The sequence below is a fragment of the Nicotiana tomentosiformis genome, chromosome 8, assembly GCF_000390325.3.
Source record: "Nicotiana tomentosiformis chromosome 8, ASM39032v3, whole genome shotgun sequence".
NCBI classification, from domain to species: domain Eukaryota; kingdom Viridiplantae; phylum Streptophyta; class Magnoliopsida; order Solanales; family Solanaceae; genus Nicotiana; species Nicotiana tomentosiformis.
The window spans coordinates 105974961-105995540 of record NC_090819.1 but is presented as its reverse complement, the minus strand read 5'-3'; the positions used below and the strand labels follow the sequence as shown (position 1 = coordinate 105995540).

General features: G+C 36.9%; 1 protein-coding gene across 2 annotated transcripts; it reads left to right on the top strand.

Annotated features, from left to right (window-relative positions):
- Positions 1-591: 591 nt before the first annotated feature.
- LOC104105062 (PX domain-containing protein EREL2) lies at positions 592-18970 on the top strand. 2 transcript variants are annotated; one of them, XM_009613299.4, is made up of 10 exons: positions 592-883; positions 7596-7706; positions 12463-12561; positions 12727-12813; positions 13188-13296; positions 13443-14251; positions 15528-15692; positions 15795-16034; positions 16461-16679; positions 18493-18970. In XM_009613299.4, exons 1-10 carry the CDS (start codon positions 788-790, stop codon positions 18742-18744), a joined length of 2187 nt encoding a protein of 728 aa, XP_009611594.1. In that variant the 5' UTR covers positions 592-787; the 3' UTR covers positions 18745-18970. The 2 variants fall into 2 exon arrangements, with proteins under 2 accessions (XP_009611594.1, XP_018629273.1); XM_018773757.1 differs by lacking the exon at positions 592-883 and having other exon boundaries at positions 12471-12561.
- Positions 18971-20580: the final 1610 nt, after the last annotated feature.

Here is a 20580-nt window from a genome sequence, read left to right as displayed (position 1 = left end):
ATAATTCATCTGCAATACTCTGAAAAACATGTCAGATGCATTTGCTGACCCAAAGAATGTAACTATATTCTCAATGCAAATGCTCCTATTAGAATAAGTCCTAGAAAAATAAAATATATGGTACGCTTAAAGCATATAGACAAATCGGTTTCAAATAAAATTCTTGATAAAGAAGATGAACAAATAATTATTATAAGGAGGCAAGTGATGTAGAAGATCACATAACATAACACTTCATAAAATTTGAAGAGAAATTTAGGTACCTACTTTTCTATGCAATACTCTTCTTTCTTCTTTTATTATTTTATAACAACGGGTTAATTCTTCTACTAAAAACAATTACGCTGATAGCGAATTTCCTCGCCTTAAAACCTCGACTAGGTTTTGCTAATTAAAATTTTGTCATTGTTCTCGTGGTCACAGTTGGCATAAAAAAAGTAAATTTGGTTACGAGGCAATTTTCCGCGTGGCACACGCGCTTGTCCCTGGGCGGAGAAGAAAGGAATCCAAACAGGGAACATTTTAGCCACGTTTAACTATATTTCGTTATCATGCGCCGGTTTAAGAAGCTCAGAGATCAATTACACTTTTACATACACAAGAAACAAAGATTGTTGCTTTTCCAGGCTTTCCACTTCCCACTATTCTTCTTCTTCGTTAGAATCGCAATAGTTTCTCTCTCTCTTGGGAGAGAAACACAATATCTAATTTGCCCGAGTCGCTCACCAACTGATTGATTTTTGGTCTAAACAGAGAAAGAGGAGTTGATTTGATTTGTGATTGAGCTATGCAGAGGCAAAGACAGAGTCCGCCGAAGCATAGACATGATGGGACTTCGCCTTTGCCGTTGGGTATGGATTGGAGCCCTCCTCCCAAATTATGGGTCAGTCTTTTCTTTTCCATTTCCCCTTTTAATTGATGGATCTACTTAAGATAATTTATTGATCTATTTGGAATCATTGGATAAACTGAATAGTGAATAGTATGTATGGAAATTTTGTGGGTATTGTTTGATCATGCTGAATTTAGTGTGGAAGTGTTAAATTGGGATTGGATACAGTAGAGTAAGACTTCTGATCAGTTCTTTGAAGGAAAAACATCAGCTTTATTAGGAAGGACCTGTGAATTTAGCCACTATGTCAGAGTTAGCTGTCTGTTTGTCTACTGGCTGATTGATCAACATAGTAAGGCGGAGCCTGTTGGGAGATTTGAGTGTAAACACACACTATACATAGAGATTTTCAAGTAATTGGCAATAAGTAAATTACTTGACACCTATATTATAGGGATCCTTCGTTTGCCTTGCGTACTTATGTCGAATACGTGTGATGCAACATAGGTGTGACATGGGTGGTGGTTACCTCGTGCACATTGTTCAATACTCACTAGAAATTAGGAGATATTACATGTACATCGTTTGGATATTTGCACACAGCTGTATCCGGTGTATACCTGTAGCCATTTCTATTGACATAGCTTGATACCAATAGGCCATAACATGTACGATACTATATGTGAGACTAAAGACGAAACCTTTTTTTTTGAGAAATCAAATATTGGTTTTATCTTTTTTATGGAAGGGCAGATGTTCATTTGTCGGCATAATTGTTTCTTTGCCTTGATATCTCAGTTTGAATGTTGTTGCGGAAAACACATTTTTATTTTGATGAAGTAATCAAATTGCTTTAGTAAGGCATCAAGAAGATGCAGAATTACAAAAGGAGAAAGAATAGATCCAGTACAAACCAAGAGCTATCATGGTAAAAAAACTGTAAACAGCAAAAGTTTATCCCCAATACAGTAACTATGCTAATACCAGGGAACTAACAAAATCCAAAAAATTATCAACACTGTTTACAGGGGTGTAAAAGTTCCAAATGAACGAACTAACTAAGCATCTAACCTTCAGAGTGTGGGTTGGAGTTGAGATCCCTTCAAAACATCTGTGGTTTCTTTCCTTCCATAAACACCAAAAAATTGTTGATGGGATCATTCTCCAGATTCTCTTGATGGCTTTATAAACTCTCTAGAAATACCAGCACTCAAAAGCTTCTTTAATAGAGAGAGGCATGGCCCAGTGCAAACCAAGAATAGAGAGGAAAAGGTTCCAGATATCACTGCAACTGGGCAGTGTAGAAGCAGGTGACTGACACTCTCAGAATTATGAAGGCACATGTAGCATCTATTAACCAGTGGAATGCCTCTTCTGCTGAGATTGTCCTATGTTAAGCAGGCTTCATGAAGTGCAGTCCATGTGAAGCAAGCTACTTTGGGAGGTTGCTAATCTTCCAAACATGTTTCCACGGCCAATCCAGTGTTTTGAATAGTTTGAGGCGACAAAAAGCGATGAGGGCCCGCTTCACTGAGGCGAGAAGCGAGAAGCGTAGCGCTCGCCTTTTTTATGTGAAGCGCCAATTAGTACAAAAAATAAAATATTAAATTTGCATATATAAATAACTAAAAACTCAATAACACCATTAGCATATTAATAAATATATCAATTCAAAAACTCAATAGATAGAAATCAAATATTTTAATATACTGTTTATAGAGAGAAATTAATTGTAATTAAAGAGAGAAAATAATAGTTAATTGTAATTGTAATTATAGAGAGAAGTTAATATGCAAGTAATTGTTTACTAAACTGGAAAAAAAAAATCAAAAGAGAGAAACAGAAGAAGAAAGAAGAGCAGAAGCGAAAACAGAGGTGAAAGAAAAGAAAGAAAGAATATTTCTGCTGGAAATCAGTTGTTGCCGGAAAGAAGAAGAAGAACAAAGAAGACTTACTACCTGAAAAAGAAAAGGAAAAGAAAGAAGAAAGAAGAGAGGCTTACAGCCGGAAAATACATCGGAAAAACAGAGGCTTAATGTCGGAAAAAAGAAAGAGAAAAGAAAGAAGAAAGAATAGAGGCTTACTACCGGAAAAAGAACGAGAAAAGAAAGAAGAAAGAAGTACTTGTAAGTCGAAGAAAACCCTAACTTTTATTTCTTTTCTTTTTTTTTCAAAAAAAGCGACGCCTCTGTCGCTACCTCGCCGACACTACTTCGCCTCGTCGGCGCTTTTTAAAAACGCATCGCAACAGACCAAGCCTTGCGTCGCTACTCGCTATTAGTGACGTAGCGAGCGCTATTTACAACCATGGGCCAATCATCTAGCATACCATTTTGTGAACACAAATGTTTGTAGTTATCCGACGAGCACAAAATACAACACGAAATTGATGCTCGTTAGCCAAAGATAGTATAGTTTAATTATCGTCTCCACAGGGATTGAATTTAAACAATGTTCAAGTAATTTTTGGCTTAAATGCTATTTAGGATGATTAACACTTTGATTGGAATGATTATGGATTAAAATTAACTATTAAAACTAAAGCAATTAACAATTAACCACAGAGAGACAAAACACAGAAATAATCAATGGGAGAAATAATGGTCGTGACAGAATAGGTGCAAGATAGCTATTCCGGATCTGATTCTAGTTCAATTCACTCTAATGTTCTCATGATTCTCACGAATTCACTCGATAATTAGTTCAATCGTATAGTCAATACTCCTCTCTCGATTAAATCTGAACTCTAGGAGGTAAACTAATATTAAGCACTGTGAAAGTATGCAAGAATACATTAATGAACTAGTCTTTAGAAAAACGTCTCTCGAATATTCTCCTAACTTAGTTTAGTTAACAATTTAAAAAGCTCTTTCGATTACTTAGAAGAATCGCAACGATAATCACCAAAATATTCCTCTTTTGATTAACTAACTAGTGAATAAAGTTACAAACAATTCAAAGCTCCATAAACGAATTCATGCAATTAAACTAGAGTTAAATCCACAAACAACGGTCAAAACACTATATCCGTCAAGACCCTATGGAAGAACTACTCTATAGATATGGAGAAATTCATCACAAATAAGTTTGAGAACATATAAAACATCAAAGACAACTTTACGATACAAACTCCCATTTTGCACCGATTGTTGGCAAAAGAATTGATGAAATCTTGTATCTACAAGCCGTAGTAGCTCTCCAAAACTCTCCTAGGTCGAATCCCCATCAGAAATTGTATTTGTAGTATATTTCTACCGAGTATGGGACCTAGACTAAAATACCTTCTCTGAGCCGAAAGAGGATTAATTGGGCGGAAAATTGCACAATCGTATTAATGGGATTCTTCAGAGGCCTTTGTTTCCTTTCCGCATTAAGCCAAAATGGCTTAGCAGTTACTTTGCCATGTCGCAAGGTGCTACGTATTAGTGAAACTATGCTATTGCCTTTGACTTTTTGCTTGCCCAAAGCCAAATTGGCCTGACACAAGACGTGTTAGTGGCCTTTCTTAGAGGGATTAATTTCTTAACTTCTATTACATAATTGCAAAGCCACGAAGTGCTTCAAGGTGGCTTGCACGATGTGGCAGCTCTATTGCATTCTTGTATTTTCTTCATTTTTCCTATGCATATTCGGTCCTCAACCCTCGAACTCAATCTCGGTTTAACTCTTAAACTTCTACTCAGACTTCAAAGTTCTCTTTTTCTCATTTTAGCTTCAAAAATAAATATGTCTTAGCTCGGAATCACAACATACATAACAAAAAACATATAATGAGTATAAATTATCCACATTTTAGCTCAAACATGATTAAAGTGTAGTCAAATAATAGGTGTAAAGTATCCAAATACTTGTATTTTTAGCCTACCATCCTTTCCCTAGAGCTTCCCCTCATTATTCTATCAGGCTGATGATCAATGATACTATAACCCCCCAGAGCTTCTAGAAGTGTAAGGCAATCATTGATTTCCCAGTGTTGTAGGTTCCTTCTAAATAAAAGGTTCCAGTTGTTACCTTCCCTGCATTGAGCAGTGCTAGCTTTCTGATTGCTAGCTATCTGGAATAGACCAGGATAGGAATCTTTTAATGTTGTGTTGCCAAGCCATTTATCCTCCCAAAAACTGATATGCAAACCATTGCCAACTTTGAAAGATATATTTTGGAGGAACTCGTTACGAAGGCTTTGATATGTTTCCATGCCCCAACCCCATGAGGGGCTCTGTTTCTCTTGGTGCACCAGTGATTTTGAACTCCAAAATTAGCATCTATAATCTCCTTCCAGTACCCTACTTCCTCCTGACCATATATACCTCCATAGCCATTTCATTAACATGCTTTTGTTGTGTAGCTTTAGGTCACTAATACCCAGACTCCCCTGTGACTTTGCTGAGTAACTTTTGGCCACTTCACTAGTGAGAATTTGTGGCATAGGATACAGTGACATACAATATGTGAGAATGCTGTCAAGGACGCTATTGCTTAGTGTGAGTCTGGCAGTCTGCCAACCATAGAGAGATATTGCATTTGCCAAGTTGCTAGCCTCTTTTCCATTTTTTCAATAACACCGTTCCGGATACCTACTGATTTTCATTTGGCTCCTAGGGGCAGTCCTAGGTAGGTGGTAGGGAAAGTTCCTGTTTTGCAACAAAGAATATCAGCTAGTTCTTTTAAGTTGGGGACTTCATTAACTGGATAAATGATACTTTTGAGCATGTTGATTGTTGATGTGTAACCCAGAAATTGCTTCAAAGATCAGTAAAGTAAGGTTCAGGTTGAGTACTTGGGTCTCTCTGCACCACAAAAAATTAGAGTGTCATCTGCATAAAGCAGATGAGAAATAGTGACTGCATTAGCTGGATTTCTGCCTATTTGAAACCCCTGTACCCATTGCAATTCTTTAGCCTTCTCCAGCATGAGTGAGACCTTCCATAGCCAAAATAAAGAGAAATGGGGAAAGAGGGTCACCCTGTCTGAGTCCCTTTTGGGGGGGGGGGAGGGGAAGCCAATCGGACTTCTATTAACCAACACTGAATACTTCACAGTGGAAAAGCAGAAATAAATCTACCGTATCCATCTATCACCAAAGCCCATCTTCTTCAGGATATTGATTAGGTAGGACCAATTTAACTGATTAAAAGCCTTTTCAATATCCAATTTGCAAAGGATACCTGTTTCACCACTTTTAATTCTCCAATCCAAAACCTCATTGGCGATTAGGGAGGCATCTGTGATTTGCCTATTTTTCAAGAATGCACTTTGCTGGCCTGAAACCAGATTTCCGATAACCTTCTTCAATCTTTCAGCAAGAATATTTGCAAGTAGCTTGTAGACACTGCCTATTAGACTAATAGGCCTTGAAGTCTCTAAGCTCAATTGCACCTTATTTTTTTTTTGGAATGAGTGCAATGAAATAGACATTGCAGGATCTCACCATTTGGCAGTTATGATGGAAGTAGTTGAGGCCTTGAGGGCATTTAAAATGTCTGACTTGATGAAATCCCAGCACTTATGAAAAAAAGCCATAGTGTAACCATCAGGACTTGGTGCTTTGTCGGGGGCACAGGACTTCAAAACTGCAAGAACCTCTAGTTCATCAAAAGTTGCTTCTAACTCTTTTCCTCTGTATAGCCGTAAACCTCTAGTTCATTCTAATGCGGAAAACACATTAGAATGTAAGTAAGCCGTAACAATAAAACTTAGATATAGCTATTCATAATTTGGCCACTCTTCATAAGTTTTACGGTGAATATTATGTCCATTCAAACTATTATCTTGTGCATTAAACTCGAGCATCCTTGATGAGATTGATAGGTAGTCATAGTTGACTTCCTGGTGCTTGTTGCTTATTGTTTGCTGCCCTGTTATCGTTAAGTTTAAGTTAGAACTGTCTGTTGACTTTCTTATGGTCCACGTGCATGATGGATTGGGATGGGTGGTGAAGCATGTAATCAGGACTGTCTTTTCTTCTGATAAAGAAGCATGTAATCAGAACTCGCGATCATAGTTCAATTACTTATGTGTGTTTATACCTAGCTACTTATTTAAAAAAAACAAAAGATATTTATGCATGTTCAGAAAATATCTTAGGTCAGAAAAAAGTTGGATGACTTCTTTTGTGCCAGTATTTGATATTAGCTTGATTTTAATAGCTAATAATCTAAAATGCTAAGAGCAAGTGGATTGTCTTATCATTGTGACTACTGATACATACATCATACTTGATGACGCTGAATTAGGTTGTTCTTTTTTTTTCCCTGAGACAAAACACTGAATTTGGTTGTTCATCATCACTGTTCTTCACTTGGCAGTTTGATTTAATAACCTTCTTTGTTAACTTTGCTTGTGTGATATATGAGAAGCTTACATCTAGCATTCATCATATTAAGCGTTTCTGGTCTCTGAAACAAGGCATTCTTCCAAGATTCAATTAGTTTCTGAATTTGCGTACGGGGTTGTAGAATTTGAATGTAATAAGGATTGCTTATAGCCTTATACCATGTCTTCCTTTTTTTGTTTGGTAACTAATATATCTTTATGACCTAATTGAGGATACAGCTCGTGGTTAATCTTCTCCACATTATTTCCCTTACCAAATGTCATATTCTTCAAATCACTTTCTCTCAAAGGGATGGAGCATAGAACTCATTTAACTTGTACAACTGCGCAATTGCTTTTTTAAAAATAGATCTACCTTCCAGACTTGCTGTTCAGATATTATTTTGTTTTTTCCTGGAAAATACTTACATATGCTTAACGTGCTATCCAGGCTGGAAGAGAAACTGTTTGGCCTCATGATCCTCACACGGGCTGGAGCTACTGCGTTACAATTCCTTCGTGGGTTGTCCTGGCAAAATCAACAAATTCAGATCCCGTAGTGGTAATCAGACTTTTTATCCATGCAGTTAAATGTTCATTTCATTATGATATAGATACTAGTATATCTCAAACAAATAGTTGAATAAGGATTATTAAAGATACTAAATGCTAAAAACATGGTGCTGATGATTTCATAATCTGTATTTGTAAACAGAAGATGCTCTTGATCTTCAGGTAGAATTCCTATGACCATCGAGACACTTTTACGAATCGTTCTTGTTAAAAAGCACATTTAAGCCCTAAAACCTAGTGCAACACAGGCTCAATGCTTCACCAAGCGTATGCGGCATTTTAGTTCAGGCCCCATGTTGTTGTTGCTGCCCCAAGGGGTTAAGATGTAGCATGTGCTTTAGCAACCATTGACTTTGTCTTAAAAGGGTAGCGCCCCCCCCCCCCCCCCACCCCACCCCAAATAAAAAGAAAGAAAAAAAGAGGGTAGCTCTAGATAATGAATATAGTTCATACGTGGATATGTTAAAAAGGAATGGTGTGAACACATGTTATTTATTATACTTATCAGAAAAATTATGTTTAATTATAAAACTTAGTAAATTTGAATTAAAACGTTAAAACTGAATCTTTGCATTTGAATCAAAAATTTAAATTGTATTAAACGTGATTAAGATGCTTTAATTGAAAAAAAAGAAAGATTCAGTTGGTCTGGTCTTTACTGTGTACATTTCGCTTCTTTGCGGTCAGTTTTTATAGTTGCATTCTGCATAATATTTTTTATATTTAATTATTTTCTTACATTACACGCCTATTTTTATTTTGTCATCATTATTGTTAAAGGTAAATTAATTTTATTAATGTGGGAGAAACTTCTGCATACAAACTGTATACCAAAAGGTAGAGAACCTACAAAACAATATGGTTCTCTACAATTTTCACCAATCTTCTATACAAACGGGAACTTCATGGATGCACAAAACTTAACTAAGAGTAAGAGATTATTCCCCGAATGTCCAAAATCATATTCTAACCCCTCAATGACTCCTATTTCTCTCTTTCCCACAAGACTCACATGATGGCTAGTAGGGCAATATCCCATGCCATGCGTCTTCTATTCCTTATGCTAGCGACCTAGCTCTGCAGTGCATCCTTCACCAAACCCGGCATCATCACCTGCACCCCAGACTAGTTTAGAACAAGCTCATTTCCTCATTCTTCACTTGAGCATGCAGTTTGCGCTTAAAACCACTATGTATCTCACTTCTTTTACGCTTTTCGGCTATTCAGCATTTTGCGAAGTTATGATATTTGAGCATTTTGTTTTTCGTCACAGATTCCCGACACTTTAGGAATGGATGCGCTTAATGCATCTAATAAGTGTTATCAAAGGCACGCTTAAGCCCTGAAGCGAGGCTCAAAACATGTTGAGCGCTTTGCCTCGCTTAACGGGCGCTTCAGGTGTTGTCATCAAGGCTCTAAGGCATACCTTTCCTTGCTAACGGGCGTAATCCGGAAGAGGCAACATTAAACAATTGATATTATACTTTATCGTAAATTTTCTTCAATTTCTTTGTCCATATATTTGGTATTCATGCTTATAGATGTTAGTCTTAGACAACGCATGCATATTTATAGTTTTTCTGTATTTGCGCCTTTCTTCATTAAAGCCCACGCTTTATTTGCGCTTAAAGCCCCAACAGACCTTTGAGATTTTTTGCGCTTTTCGCCTTTGATAACACTGCATCTAATTGATTATCCATCTCTTTTACTTTCTATGTTGGGTTGGTAGGGACAGATTGAACATTATCTAGTAATGTGATATTGTGATGTAATCCTGCTTGCATTGCACTATAAAATGGTTCTATTTTCCTAGGAAAGAAAGAGCACTTGTCAAAATTATCGCAGCATTGCATTAGTATTTAAAACTTGTAACTCTCCTTGTGATAAGACCAACGGAGTTGGGTTGGAGGGAGTAAAACCTGTATTATCCGACTTTGATGTTATACTTTTCATTTTGGCTATAGCCTTTTATATTCTTTTTCTTTCATACAAGAAAGAATAATACACCTCAATCGCATATCAGTTGGGGTATATGAATCCTCTATGTCCATTCCACTCCATTTTGGCCCGTTTCATTCCACAATTCAATCATGTCTTTATGGACAAACGAAATATTTTCTAAAACTAGGGATTCTCTTAATCCTCCACCTATCTTTATCCTGTCATACTATCTTGTCCAAACTTAAAAGATTCTTATCAAACACCGGTCGCAATGTAAGTGTGGCAAGAAAGACTTTGCTTATTCTAACTAGATGGTATCATCTATACATTAAAATAGTTGTATTCTTTCTCTCAGTGCGCAAGTATGATATATTAAGATGCACCTAAGGGGGGTTGAATAGTTAACTTTAGTACCAAATAAAATTCTTATAGTGTTCTTGGATGTCATGAAGAAAACTCAAACAAAGAAAGAATTTCAACCCTTTGAGCTTTTTTTTTTTGGTTGCTTATCCAACTGCTTTTGGTTCAATTCGATTCACTCTCAATCCCCTTGAGTTCCTGATGCGATTTTACCCCCAACCTTCATTTTACCGTTACCTTTCTTTCCTGGTTTCATCTATCCTTCCCATAGTGTTTCTTAGAAATTTGTCTAGGTCTAAACTTTCCTATCTGACATTTGCCTAAAGCTTGGCCAACAGTTCATGTATTTGCAACTTAAGTTACTTAAATGGATACAATTTATTAAAAGAAAATTAAACCCTACCTTTAGTCTTTTGTTGATTTATTTCAGGTTAAGAATCTTATATTGTATGTACCTTTATTGTTAGCTTATGAAGATTTAGTATGTGATCGTGGATGTGTATACTTTAGTAGACTATAGTACTTTAAGGTTTTCTATGTGCTTAATTGCCAAGTGATCGGCCTTTTCCTATCTGCATGAAGGCCTTGTGTGTCCATAACTTCCCATGTCTGCATCCGAGGTTAGGTGATATAATACTGCATCTTTCAGAAGTGGAACAGATGTAGAAATGTGCTCAGTTATTCAACATTCATAAATCCGGAAAAAGAGTTGAGCGGAACAAATGTATAACAGGAATTCTTGGAGTTCCTCGGGGTTTCTTAATTGGTATTGAGCTAATTATAGTGCACAAAATGATCTCTTTGCTTAAAAAAATTTAACAGGTCTATTCTTTAACCTTTCTCAAAAAAATAAAAAAATCTAACAGGTTTATTACTCCCAAGTGGTGCAGATTCATAATAGGCATATAGAAATTATTGTATATTAAATAACATGAAAAAGTGTTGGTTTTAGAAGATGGAATGTGTAATGTTTCACTCGAAGAACTTATTGGATTGTCGTGAGCAGAATGATTGTGTCACCTTATTATTCTTTTTGAAAACGGTGGTCTCTGGGTCAACTTGTGCGCACCTCGATTATTCTGGCCTCCCACCAACACAGGTATGGGGTAACTCTATCCACCAAGCCTTAGACAGATGGGAAGAAGTCACCTGACGTTTTTATTCTGTGCTGGATTCGAACACTGATCTCCAAGGTTGTCACCCACGTCATTGACTGTCAAGCCACTTCCTTGGGTGCAGGATCATGTCACCTTATTTCGTCCATACAACTTGCCAATGATTAATCATTGTGCCTTTTGGTGTCCAAATGAAGCCCTCAAAAGTAGCCCAAGAGATCTTAATTTGCCCCAACCTAGAGTTATATTGCAGCAGTCAAATAGCTTACCCGGCATATGATTGTTACTCTTCCAATCTTTCTTTCCTAATCTTTGTGCTTAGTCAAATCAGTCACCCCAAAGTTAAGAAATGAGTAGCAGTCCGCACCTTGATTTCTTCTGCATTTCGCTATGAATAATCTGCAGATTCATCTATGCAGTGTCCCCACTTTATTTTGAACCTATCATTCAGTAGTTCTCTTGGTTGCATAGTAGGTCCTAGCATATGTCGGTTCCCAGGTTTGAGGATGTTCACAATTTTTATAATGAGCTTTTTGTCGTCTTCCCATGTTTTTTTCACCCTTATTTATTGTGATAAGCTGATTCTGAATCTAATTATGGGAATGGTTATTATCACGAGTCTATCTTATTTTAACAAATTACTGTAACTTAGATGTAAAATAGAAAGTTTGGGCATCATTTCTCTTATCGTCATTTTCTGGTTGTGATGAGACTAGAGATTCTCCATGGATTTTCAAACTTTGAAGAAGCAGATGATGCTGGATTGAGTTTTCTCCCTGCCTCTAGCTAAGGAAATTCTACTTTGACAAGATGAGTAATTGAATGTATGATAGAGTTCTCGACATGTGTAGGTAAAATTTTATAAACTGGAAAAAGTACTATCATTCCTTCTGACAAAGTGCAAAAAGGTTAAATCATTTTCAGCTACAAAAGGAGTTAATTAAGTTTCCCTTTCTAACAGTCTCTCTACCTTCACCAGGTAGGGTCTGCATACACTCTACCCTCCCCAGACCCCACTTGTGTGATTATACTTGGCTTGTTATTGTTGTGTTGTTGTTTCTTTTCTTTTCTTTTCTTTATTTCTTATAAGTTTTGCTTGTGAGAAGCTGGCATTTCTCTAGTTATTTTCTTATCATTAATAGCTTACTAGAATTGAATTTTGAAATACTCATGTTGAACTCATTTTTACACCTCAAACTTGGACCTGGGTCCAGGGGACCTTGCCTATGGTCAACTTATAACCTGTTGCATTTTTTCTTCCTTTGTCAAGATTCGGTTCTTATGTGTTAGCATTTATAGAGGTTTAAATTTAACATTCTTAAAGGGCAGTTTTACAGGGTTTTGGTTGGCTTACAATCACCAGAAGGGAATACAACTACCCGAGTCGTATTAAGAAGGTTCAATGATTTCTTGAAGTTTCTAGCTGCTGTAAGTTTGCATACGCTCTTTTCAGATGCTTTTTCTTTTTCTAAATTTTTAGGTTAAGAGGACTTGCGAAATTTCTTGGACCACGATCGAAGTCGACCAGTTATCTCTTATGAGTATTTAGGTAATCTCAGGGTATTTAATAGTGTGGTTGATTCTGTGTCACAGCTGAAAAGATTGTTTCCAAGGAAGAATATTCCTCCTGCCCCACCCAAGGGTTTCTTGCGGATAAAAACTAGAACCCTACTAGAAGAGGTAAGCATTGTACTTGCTAGTTTCCTCATATACGATGTGTGATGAAATTGTTGTCATTTGTCGTTTTTTGTAGCTAAAACTTTAATTTTGGGGGGGAGAATCTCATACATCTTTTAATTAGAGCCAAACTTCTGTATGTTTAGTTTTTATTTTGTGGAACTTGAAGACTTTTTTCTTCATTATTCTCGTATCAAATGGCTTTTTTTTTCTAGTGAAACATAAATTGCACAAAACTATTGGAAGTTAATTAGCAGCATTTAATATTAAAAATGTTAATGAAATGTTGGGTAACTACAAAGATTTCTTTCCTAGTGAAATTGCAGCTGTAGTTCTATATGATATTCTAATTTTTCATCTACTTGTATGGTTTCCAGAGACGATCCTCCTTGGAGGAGTGGATGACCAAATTACTATCTGATATTGATGTTTCAAGAAGTGCTCCAGTGGCATCTTTTATCGAACTGGAAGCTGCTGCTAGATCTTGTATGGCTGTTGCTACTATACTATTGTCCTTTAAAATTCATCTCTGAAAAAGATTGGACATGTGGCTCAATTGATTTTTAGCTTTGTAACTAAATTATCTTTGTGTTATGTCTAATTGGTAACATTTATTGCTATAATTCTTTCAGCTTTCCAAGATGAAAACCAACATGCTTCAGAATCAAATCCTTTTGTGATTAGTTCTGTTTCATCCCTTCAAGTTCATCCTAATACGAGCTTGTCTGCAATCACTGCGAGTTCATCGCTCACATCAGATTATGGTAGTGACACAGCTTATGAGATATCTGATGTTGGCACACCACGCCTTGGAAGGGATAATAACTCTGATTTTGGGACAGATGATCTCTCGTTGGATGAGGATGTGACAAGTCCAATAGATAAGTTTGTGAAGTATGGGATGTCCAACATTGACGAAGGCCTGTTCATGGGTCAGGCTATTCTAGAACAACTTGGAAATTATCCTAGACATAGCGTGCACAGTAGAGAGATTAATAAATTTGAAGAGAACAATAAAGCCAATGGAAAGGCTTCCAGATCGTCTGATCTTGCTGTTAGTATTGATGGTATGAGTGGACTTTCTTCGGAGCGGGAGAACGCCAAAGTTATCCATCATGCTAGGAAGCTATCAGCTGAGAGCATAGGAAGCGATACGAGTTCCCAAAGAGGCAGTGAATTGTCAGGTTCAGCAATCCCGAATTCATACGGACAAGGACGGGTCAACATCCCCAGAGCAGCTGAGATGTCAGGAAATGTTGAGAACACTGACTTACTGCTGCCAAGTGATGTGCAATTATTACTTCCTTCAGATCAGCGCCAAAAAATGAATAGAGTACTTACAACCATGCAAAGGAGACTGATAACAGCAAAAACTGACATGGAGGATCTTATCTCAAGATTAAATCAGGAAATTGCTGTGAAAGACTACCTCACAACTAAGGTATTGGCTTTTATATTTTCTCTGAAATAGAAGTCTATTCATATAAGCTAGCACAAAGCTGAGGGAAATAAATAGCAACATCCCAAGTTACAATCATCATGCTTGATTAGAAGACTCCGTACTCTAATCATCATGCATGTTCCCTGAAAGGACATTGGATGAAATCTATCTTCGACCAAAGAAAATATATAGCCTTGGTGTTGGGGTGCTACTAAGGCATTTCGAGAATAAACATGTTCATGTATTTCTTTTTGACAATGCTACTGATGACCATGCATGCTGATTAGAGTACGGAGCTTAGCAACAAGAGAGATCTTGAACTTCTTGGATCATGTGTTAATGACCTTAAATTCCCTTATGATGGGTCTATTTTCATATGGCTGGTAAAAAGCCTTTTAAAAGCTGTCCCTGAATGATGCAGAGACGAGGAATATATTGCGATATTTTTAACACATGAACCCAACCTGAGAGAGTATTGAACAAATTTGGAACCTGAGTGCTTGTGCTGAAGTCTATAATTCTGACTTACTGTGAGAGATCACAATTGGGAAAGCTCATAAGTCATCATTTAAGCAAGATTTTACCTATATTCTTTCTTAGACATCTTTAGGATCAGATAGTCAGGCAAACCCTCCTGGTTGGTTCCATTGGAATACTGATCAAGTCATACCTTTCTTAGTATATATGTGAAGAAGGTGAAAGAGTTGTGCATTAAAGAAGAAACTTATGTATCTGGCAAGTTTTATATCTTCTTGCAAAGCCTTTCTCAACAAAAATAAAAGTTTCATATCTTGCTTCTGATTTTGATTTAACTTCAGTTAATAGTTTTTTTTTTTATAAGTAACTTCAGGTAATAGCTGAAAGAAAAATTAATCTGAAATAAAGTCATGCTAATCTCTAATGAGAATATACGCCCCAGGGAGGTATGCCTTAGCGGCCTTAGAGCTGTAGTGACAACCTTGGGAACCAAGGTCCCATTCCAGCAGAGGCAACATTATATGAATTCTTTCCATTTTCCTAACCCTTGGTTGGCAAGTTACCCAATATTTGTGTTGGAGGAAGTAGCAGCCACGGGCCACCAGTAGATTGTGTTGGCTGTGTGCAAGGTTGCCCGAACACCACTGATATTAAAAAGGAGAATGTAGGTGAGGTCTTAATCAGGCATAAACCATTTTGTTTGTGAGAAAATAGCTGTTCAGAAAAGCCCTAATTTTAGAGCTCATAAATGATTATCCTATGACACTCTATTGTTCTGAGACAATGGTTACTATATCAGGTTAAGGATTTGGAAGTGGAGCTCGAGGCTACTAAACAGAAAAGCAAAGAAAACCTTGAGCAAGCAATCTTGATTGAAAGGGAACGGGTCACCCAGATGCAGTGGGATATGGAAGAGCTTCGGCGGAAGTCATTTGAAATGGAACTGAAATTGAACTCACACAAGGTTTTGCCACCATTTCACTTGATTATCCTCTAGTTTGTGATGATTTTCCCCTCAGTCAGATAGAATGTTAATTCAGACTATATATGTGTCAAACCTTATCAGGTTAAACTGGGCAATGCTTCCATGGAAGACAATGCCAGTCAGGAGAAAGACAGAATCTTGCAGGAGTTGGATGCCACAAAACGGAAGCTTGATGAGTTGCAGAAACAACATCAAGAACTTGAAGTAAAATCAAAAGCTGATGTTAAAGTTCTCGTTAAAGAAATAAAATCTCTTCGAGGCTCACAAGCAGATTTGAAGCAGCAGCTAGATCATTCGCTTAAAGGAAAATTGGAGGCTGAGGTATAGCTTGCGACTTCATTTCTGAGTCTACATTAAGTTCCCTCCCAAGATTAATTTTCTTCTCTGTTTGTCCTTTCTTCAAGAACTTGTAACTTTGTTATGGTGTGAACTGCTCTTCAGTCTCTCTTGCTCTCTGCTGATTATGGTTCATTTAATCTGTGAATATACGCTATAGAAAACACATCCTGGCGCAATTCCTTCCATTCTCATCTGTTAAATTATCTACAATACTGAACTTTCTGAGAAGATTGAAAGAAAAGGGTAGTGTAGCAGTAGAGGAACAACTTTGAGACCGTCTCAGTATATTTGGTCAACTGTGGAGATCTCTTTTGGTTTCAAGGATTAACTTGATTCATGTGTGAACAGCTCTGCAGATCCTCGTCTCTTATTGTATTTTTGTTACTGAAAGTTCTCTTGCATATGCAGAGACTTTATGAACAAGAGAGGCAAGCTAATGAACAAGCAAGGACATCTTGGCAGAAGCTGCTACATGAATGTCAAGTTCTTCAACAGCGCTTTGAAGAATGCAACATTAATTTAGTCAGCGAAAAAGAAGACGACCTTATCATGGATTTTCCATCATGCTCAGATGCCTTGAATCTCCTCACAGCATATGACAATCAAATCAACCTTCTCCTTGCAGAGGTATTGAAGCTGTTATTCCAATTTTTACATTTCAAGACAGTTCATCACATTCTAACTGATAAAAAGAGGACAGTTCCCACATTCAATTGAGATTTTTTTGCAAAATGGCTTTTAAGTTGCAATTTTGCGATAGCTGTTTATACAGTGGAAAGTAGCATGTAAAGCTTGAAGTATTTCATTACTTCCTCATCAGCTGAAATTTAGGATATACTTTATGGCATCTTTATCATTTGGTAAATAAGACACACCGCACGGGGAAAGATAGGATATAAATAAAGTATGTCAAAGACAAATTAACGTGGCACTTAATATGTTTGACATAAACCCATGAGATTAAGTAACAGAATCAATATTCCGAACAATATACACTTGCAAAGTCAATAAACTTAGGTGTAAGCCCTACCGAAGCACTTGCACTGGAAGACATTGATTTTGAACATAACACTTTCGGTAATAAACTGTAGTGAGTCAATTGAGTGTAATTTGTAACATTTACCTGAAACTGCTGAGATGCTAAATACAATGAAGAACAAGGCATTTGACCAGGAAGTTCGATTTAATGATAATATTGCGTTGTTTATAGGTACCACAACGACTAGGCCTCATCCCCAAACAAGTTGGGGTCGGCTATATTGTGTTGTTTCTAGGTATCTGGAAAGAAATGGAAGGAAAGAAGAAATCAAAGTTTCTTTTTTTCTTCTTTTTTTAGTATAAAGAGAAGATCGGAGTTTCTCCCCTAAGGAATTACTTTGCTGAGAGACAGCTTGTGGTATTTCAACTCAATCTGTCTTTTTTTCCTCCTTCCTTGAGCAGCAAAGTATAAAGTCTGGCTTTTGATCTCCGTCTGCTCTGTCTGTTTGTTAGTGTTGGTATGTAAGTTTGGTATTGAATTAATGATTTTTCAAAAATAACGGTAATTTCTCTTTAACAGAGTTTTTCTTTGGTAAAACACATTTCTGGATAGGCATGAGCTCACAATTAAAGAGAAATGCCTCCTCCCAGAAACTTCTTACATTAATGTCTGGCTTTTGACACCTGGCCTGAACACCTGCACGTAATGGCTAATTATTAAGAATGAGACATTTGGTTGTTTGACCTCTGGTGCATGCTTGCTTGTGAAGAGTAATTCAGGAATCACGAAAGAGTAGCTAGCAAGTAATGAAAGTGAGGCTTGGGTCTTCGCATTGATAACATTGACTGCCTACAAGCTTGGGGCATGAGATTGTTGTTTGGTCACTTGGGTTCAACTTGTTGCAACCAAGAGATGTGTTGGAAGCAGTATTATAAGGGCATAATGCAGCTTTTCTGTAGAGGTAGTGTTGATTTAGCTTTTCTATGTAATATAACTACTGAAGATGTGAGAGATGCTGAGAGCTGATTTCAGTGGCTTGGACTTTTTGCATATGTCAGTCTCTCTTTCAGATGAAGATTAGTCCAAAATTAATTGTTGAAGGCACGCCAAATAGAAATTTGGAAATCTTGGTTGCTCCTTAAGTCGTAGATGTTCTCTGGTAGACACGAATATTCACTTACGATGCAGCTGATTTTTGCATAAGCTAGAGAAAACTCTTAGGTGGAACATGGATTAAACCAAGGTTCACAAACTAGAAACTCATACTAGGTTCATATATATGAATGACCTAAGTCCTGATTTTGTAATTACTGTCTACAGCATCTTGTTTTAAGTTGCTCTGGTTTGTTTATAATTCGCCAACCTGTGGCCTCAGCTTTACCTCAAGATTTCGCATAAATAAGTTTATGTACGGTGTTGATCAGTTTCTGATATGAGTACTTGTGACTTGTTTTTTATCAGGTGAACGCAGACAAAGGAACCGAATCCTCGGTTTCTACTGCTGAGACAATGGATGATGTGAATAATGACTCCTGGACTGTAGATGACAAGTTGAGAAATGTGCTGACAAATATCCTTGTCAATAATGGTAAACTGAGAAAACAGGTGAACTCTGTCATCCGTTATGCTCTGAAAGAGAAACTTTCATCTCCTCCAAGAGAGAGTGAAGATTCTCCAATTGAAACTGTAGAAAGCAAGAACTTAGATAGATGAAGTCCCGTAAATATTGTAAAATTTTGTCGTATCTAGTGTAATCTGCGCCTAATCCCATGAAAAATATCTAGAGCTGACATCCAACATTACTGTTGGTATTGTAATTTCGCGGCACCATTATGTATACTGCTCTAAAGATGCAATAATTGAAGCTTTCTGTAAAATGTACAACTTCATACTTAAAAAGAATCCTATTCATTTAATAAACGAGTATAAGATTTGGATATGTGTTAGCACGTTGGAATTATATGCTTCTTTGTGCTTACATCGCTGCTTGATAAACTATCATTTTCGCGAAAAACTCAAGTTGATATGCATTACACTTCTTAACACTTGAAGATTCCCTTATTGATGTTACAGATCTTCCTTAATTGATGTTCCAAACCCGGTAAATAATGTTCTTATGGCCGTTGGGGACAGGATTTGGACTTGCAATCTTCATTTTACCAAGTCTTGCCCGATGGGCAAATTTTGCCTGTGTTTTATTGTTCACATGGTTTGCCGGCATAATTTGGTATATCTTCTTAAATTGTTGACAAGTCTTGCCCAAGTGGCAAATCATGTTGTGTTGTTCAATATTTTTTGCCGGACGGCTATCTTTTAAATTGATCACAAGTTTTGTTGGATGGGCAAATGTTGGAAAATCAAAAGGATGAAGTTAGCACGGTTTGGACTCTGGATTACGGCTTTTTGACTTGATCGGAGCGATTTATAAGATTAAATAACATTATAATGATTTATTATGTACATAATAATCTGAGGAGAGTATAATCTGAGAAGTCTTCCTTTTTCCTACACTAATTGTCAAATGCTTCTGATACTGAAACAAAAGAACAAATGCATCACATATTGACCACATAACAATGACTTCATAGATCTTTCAAATTCATTTCGTTTTAGTTGGCCGAATTACTGCTTCTAGTTCTTTCAATTTCATTTCGAAGAGATGAATTATACATTAAAAAAAGGAGGAAAAAAAAGAAAGTTTTTGTACCAAACTTTGTGCCAAAAAGAAGAAGATGGAGGAGGAGGAGGAAGCAAGAGAATGAAGAGCATGGAAATGGAAACAGTAATCTGCCTCTAACTAGAAAAATAGCTAAACATACTAGCTAGTGCATGTGATAGATAGAACCAACACCAACTAATAACAAATAGAGCACAAACCATACTGCAGTGCGAACATGGTTTGAAAATAGATTCACCTTGTTGACTTTGTGTATCAACAGAGATAATCATTTAATCAGCATCATCAACAACAACATCAAAAAATTCAGTATAATCCTACAAATGGGGTCTAGGGAGGATAGTGTGTACGCAGACCTCACCCTTACCTTGAAGGTAGAGAATATTTCCGATAGACCTTCGGCTCAAGAGAGACCATTTAATCAACATCAATTCCAACAATTTGTATAGGCCAAATACATCGACAACCCCTCAAACTTGATACAATATTTCATTTTGTTTACAATTTTTATTAAATTTAATAGTCAGAGTTTGTTAAGTATGTAACACAGATCAAAGTGCTCATTCTTGGCAAACTTAGAGAACCAAGACGACTCAGAAATATATTTAAGGGGCAACCTAGTATTTTTAACCCATATTTTTAGCCAACTAGGATGTGGAACTTGGGTTTTGTTATAACTCATTGCAAGTAAAGGCTCGAAACACTGTGCAAGTCAAGTTCGTTAAACTCCCCAAGACGTGTATGCAGTATACGAGGTCAGAGGCGGATCTGTGCAGAGGAATTGGGGTGGTATGTCATCCGGTAGCTCGGGTAAAATTTCATGTAGGTACTGGTACATCACGTAAAAAAACGTTATAAAAAGGAGATAAAAA

Bases quoted from the DNA above. Each gene is read 5' to 3' on its own strand.
- LOC104105062 (XM_009613299.4), top strand. From the start codon at position 788: ATGCAGAGGCAAAGACAGAGTCCGCCGAAGCATAGACATGATGGGACT. The intron at 884-7,595 runs GTCAGTCTTTTC...CGTGCTATCCAG, and splicing joins GCCCTCCTCCCAAATTATGG to GCTGGAAGAGAAACTGTTTG. The intron at 15,693-15,794 runs GTTTTGCCACCA...AAACCTTATCAG, and splicing joins TGAAATTGAACTCACACAAG to GTTAAACTGGGCAATGCTTC.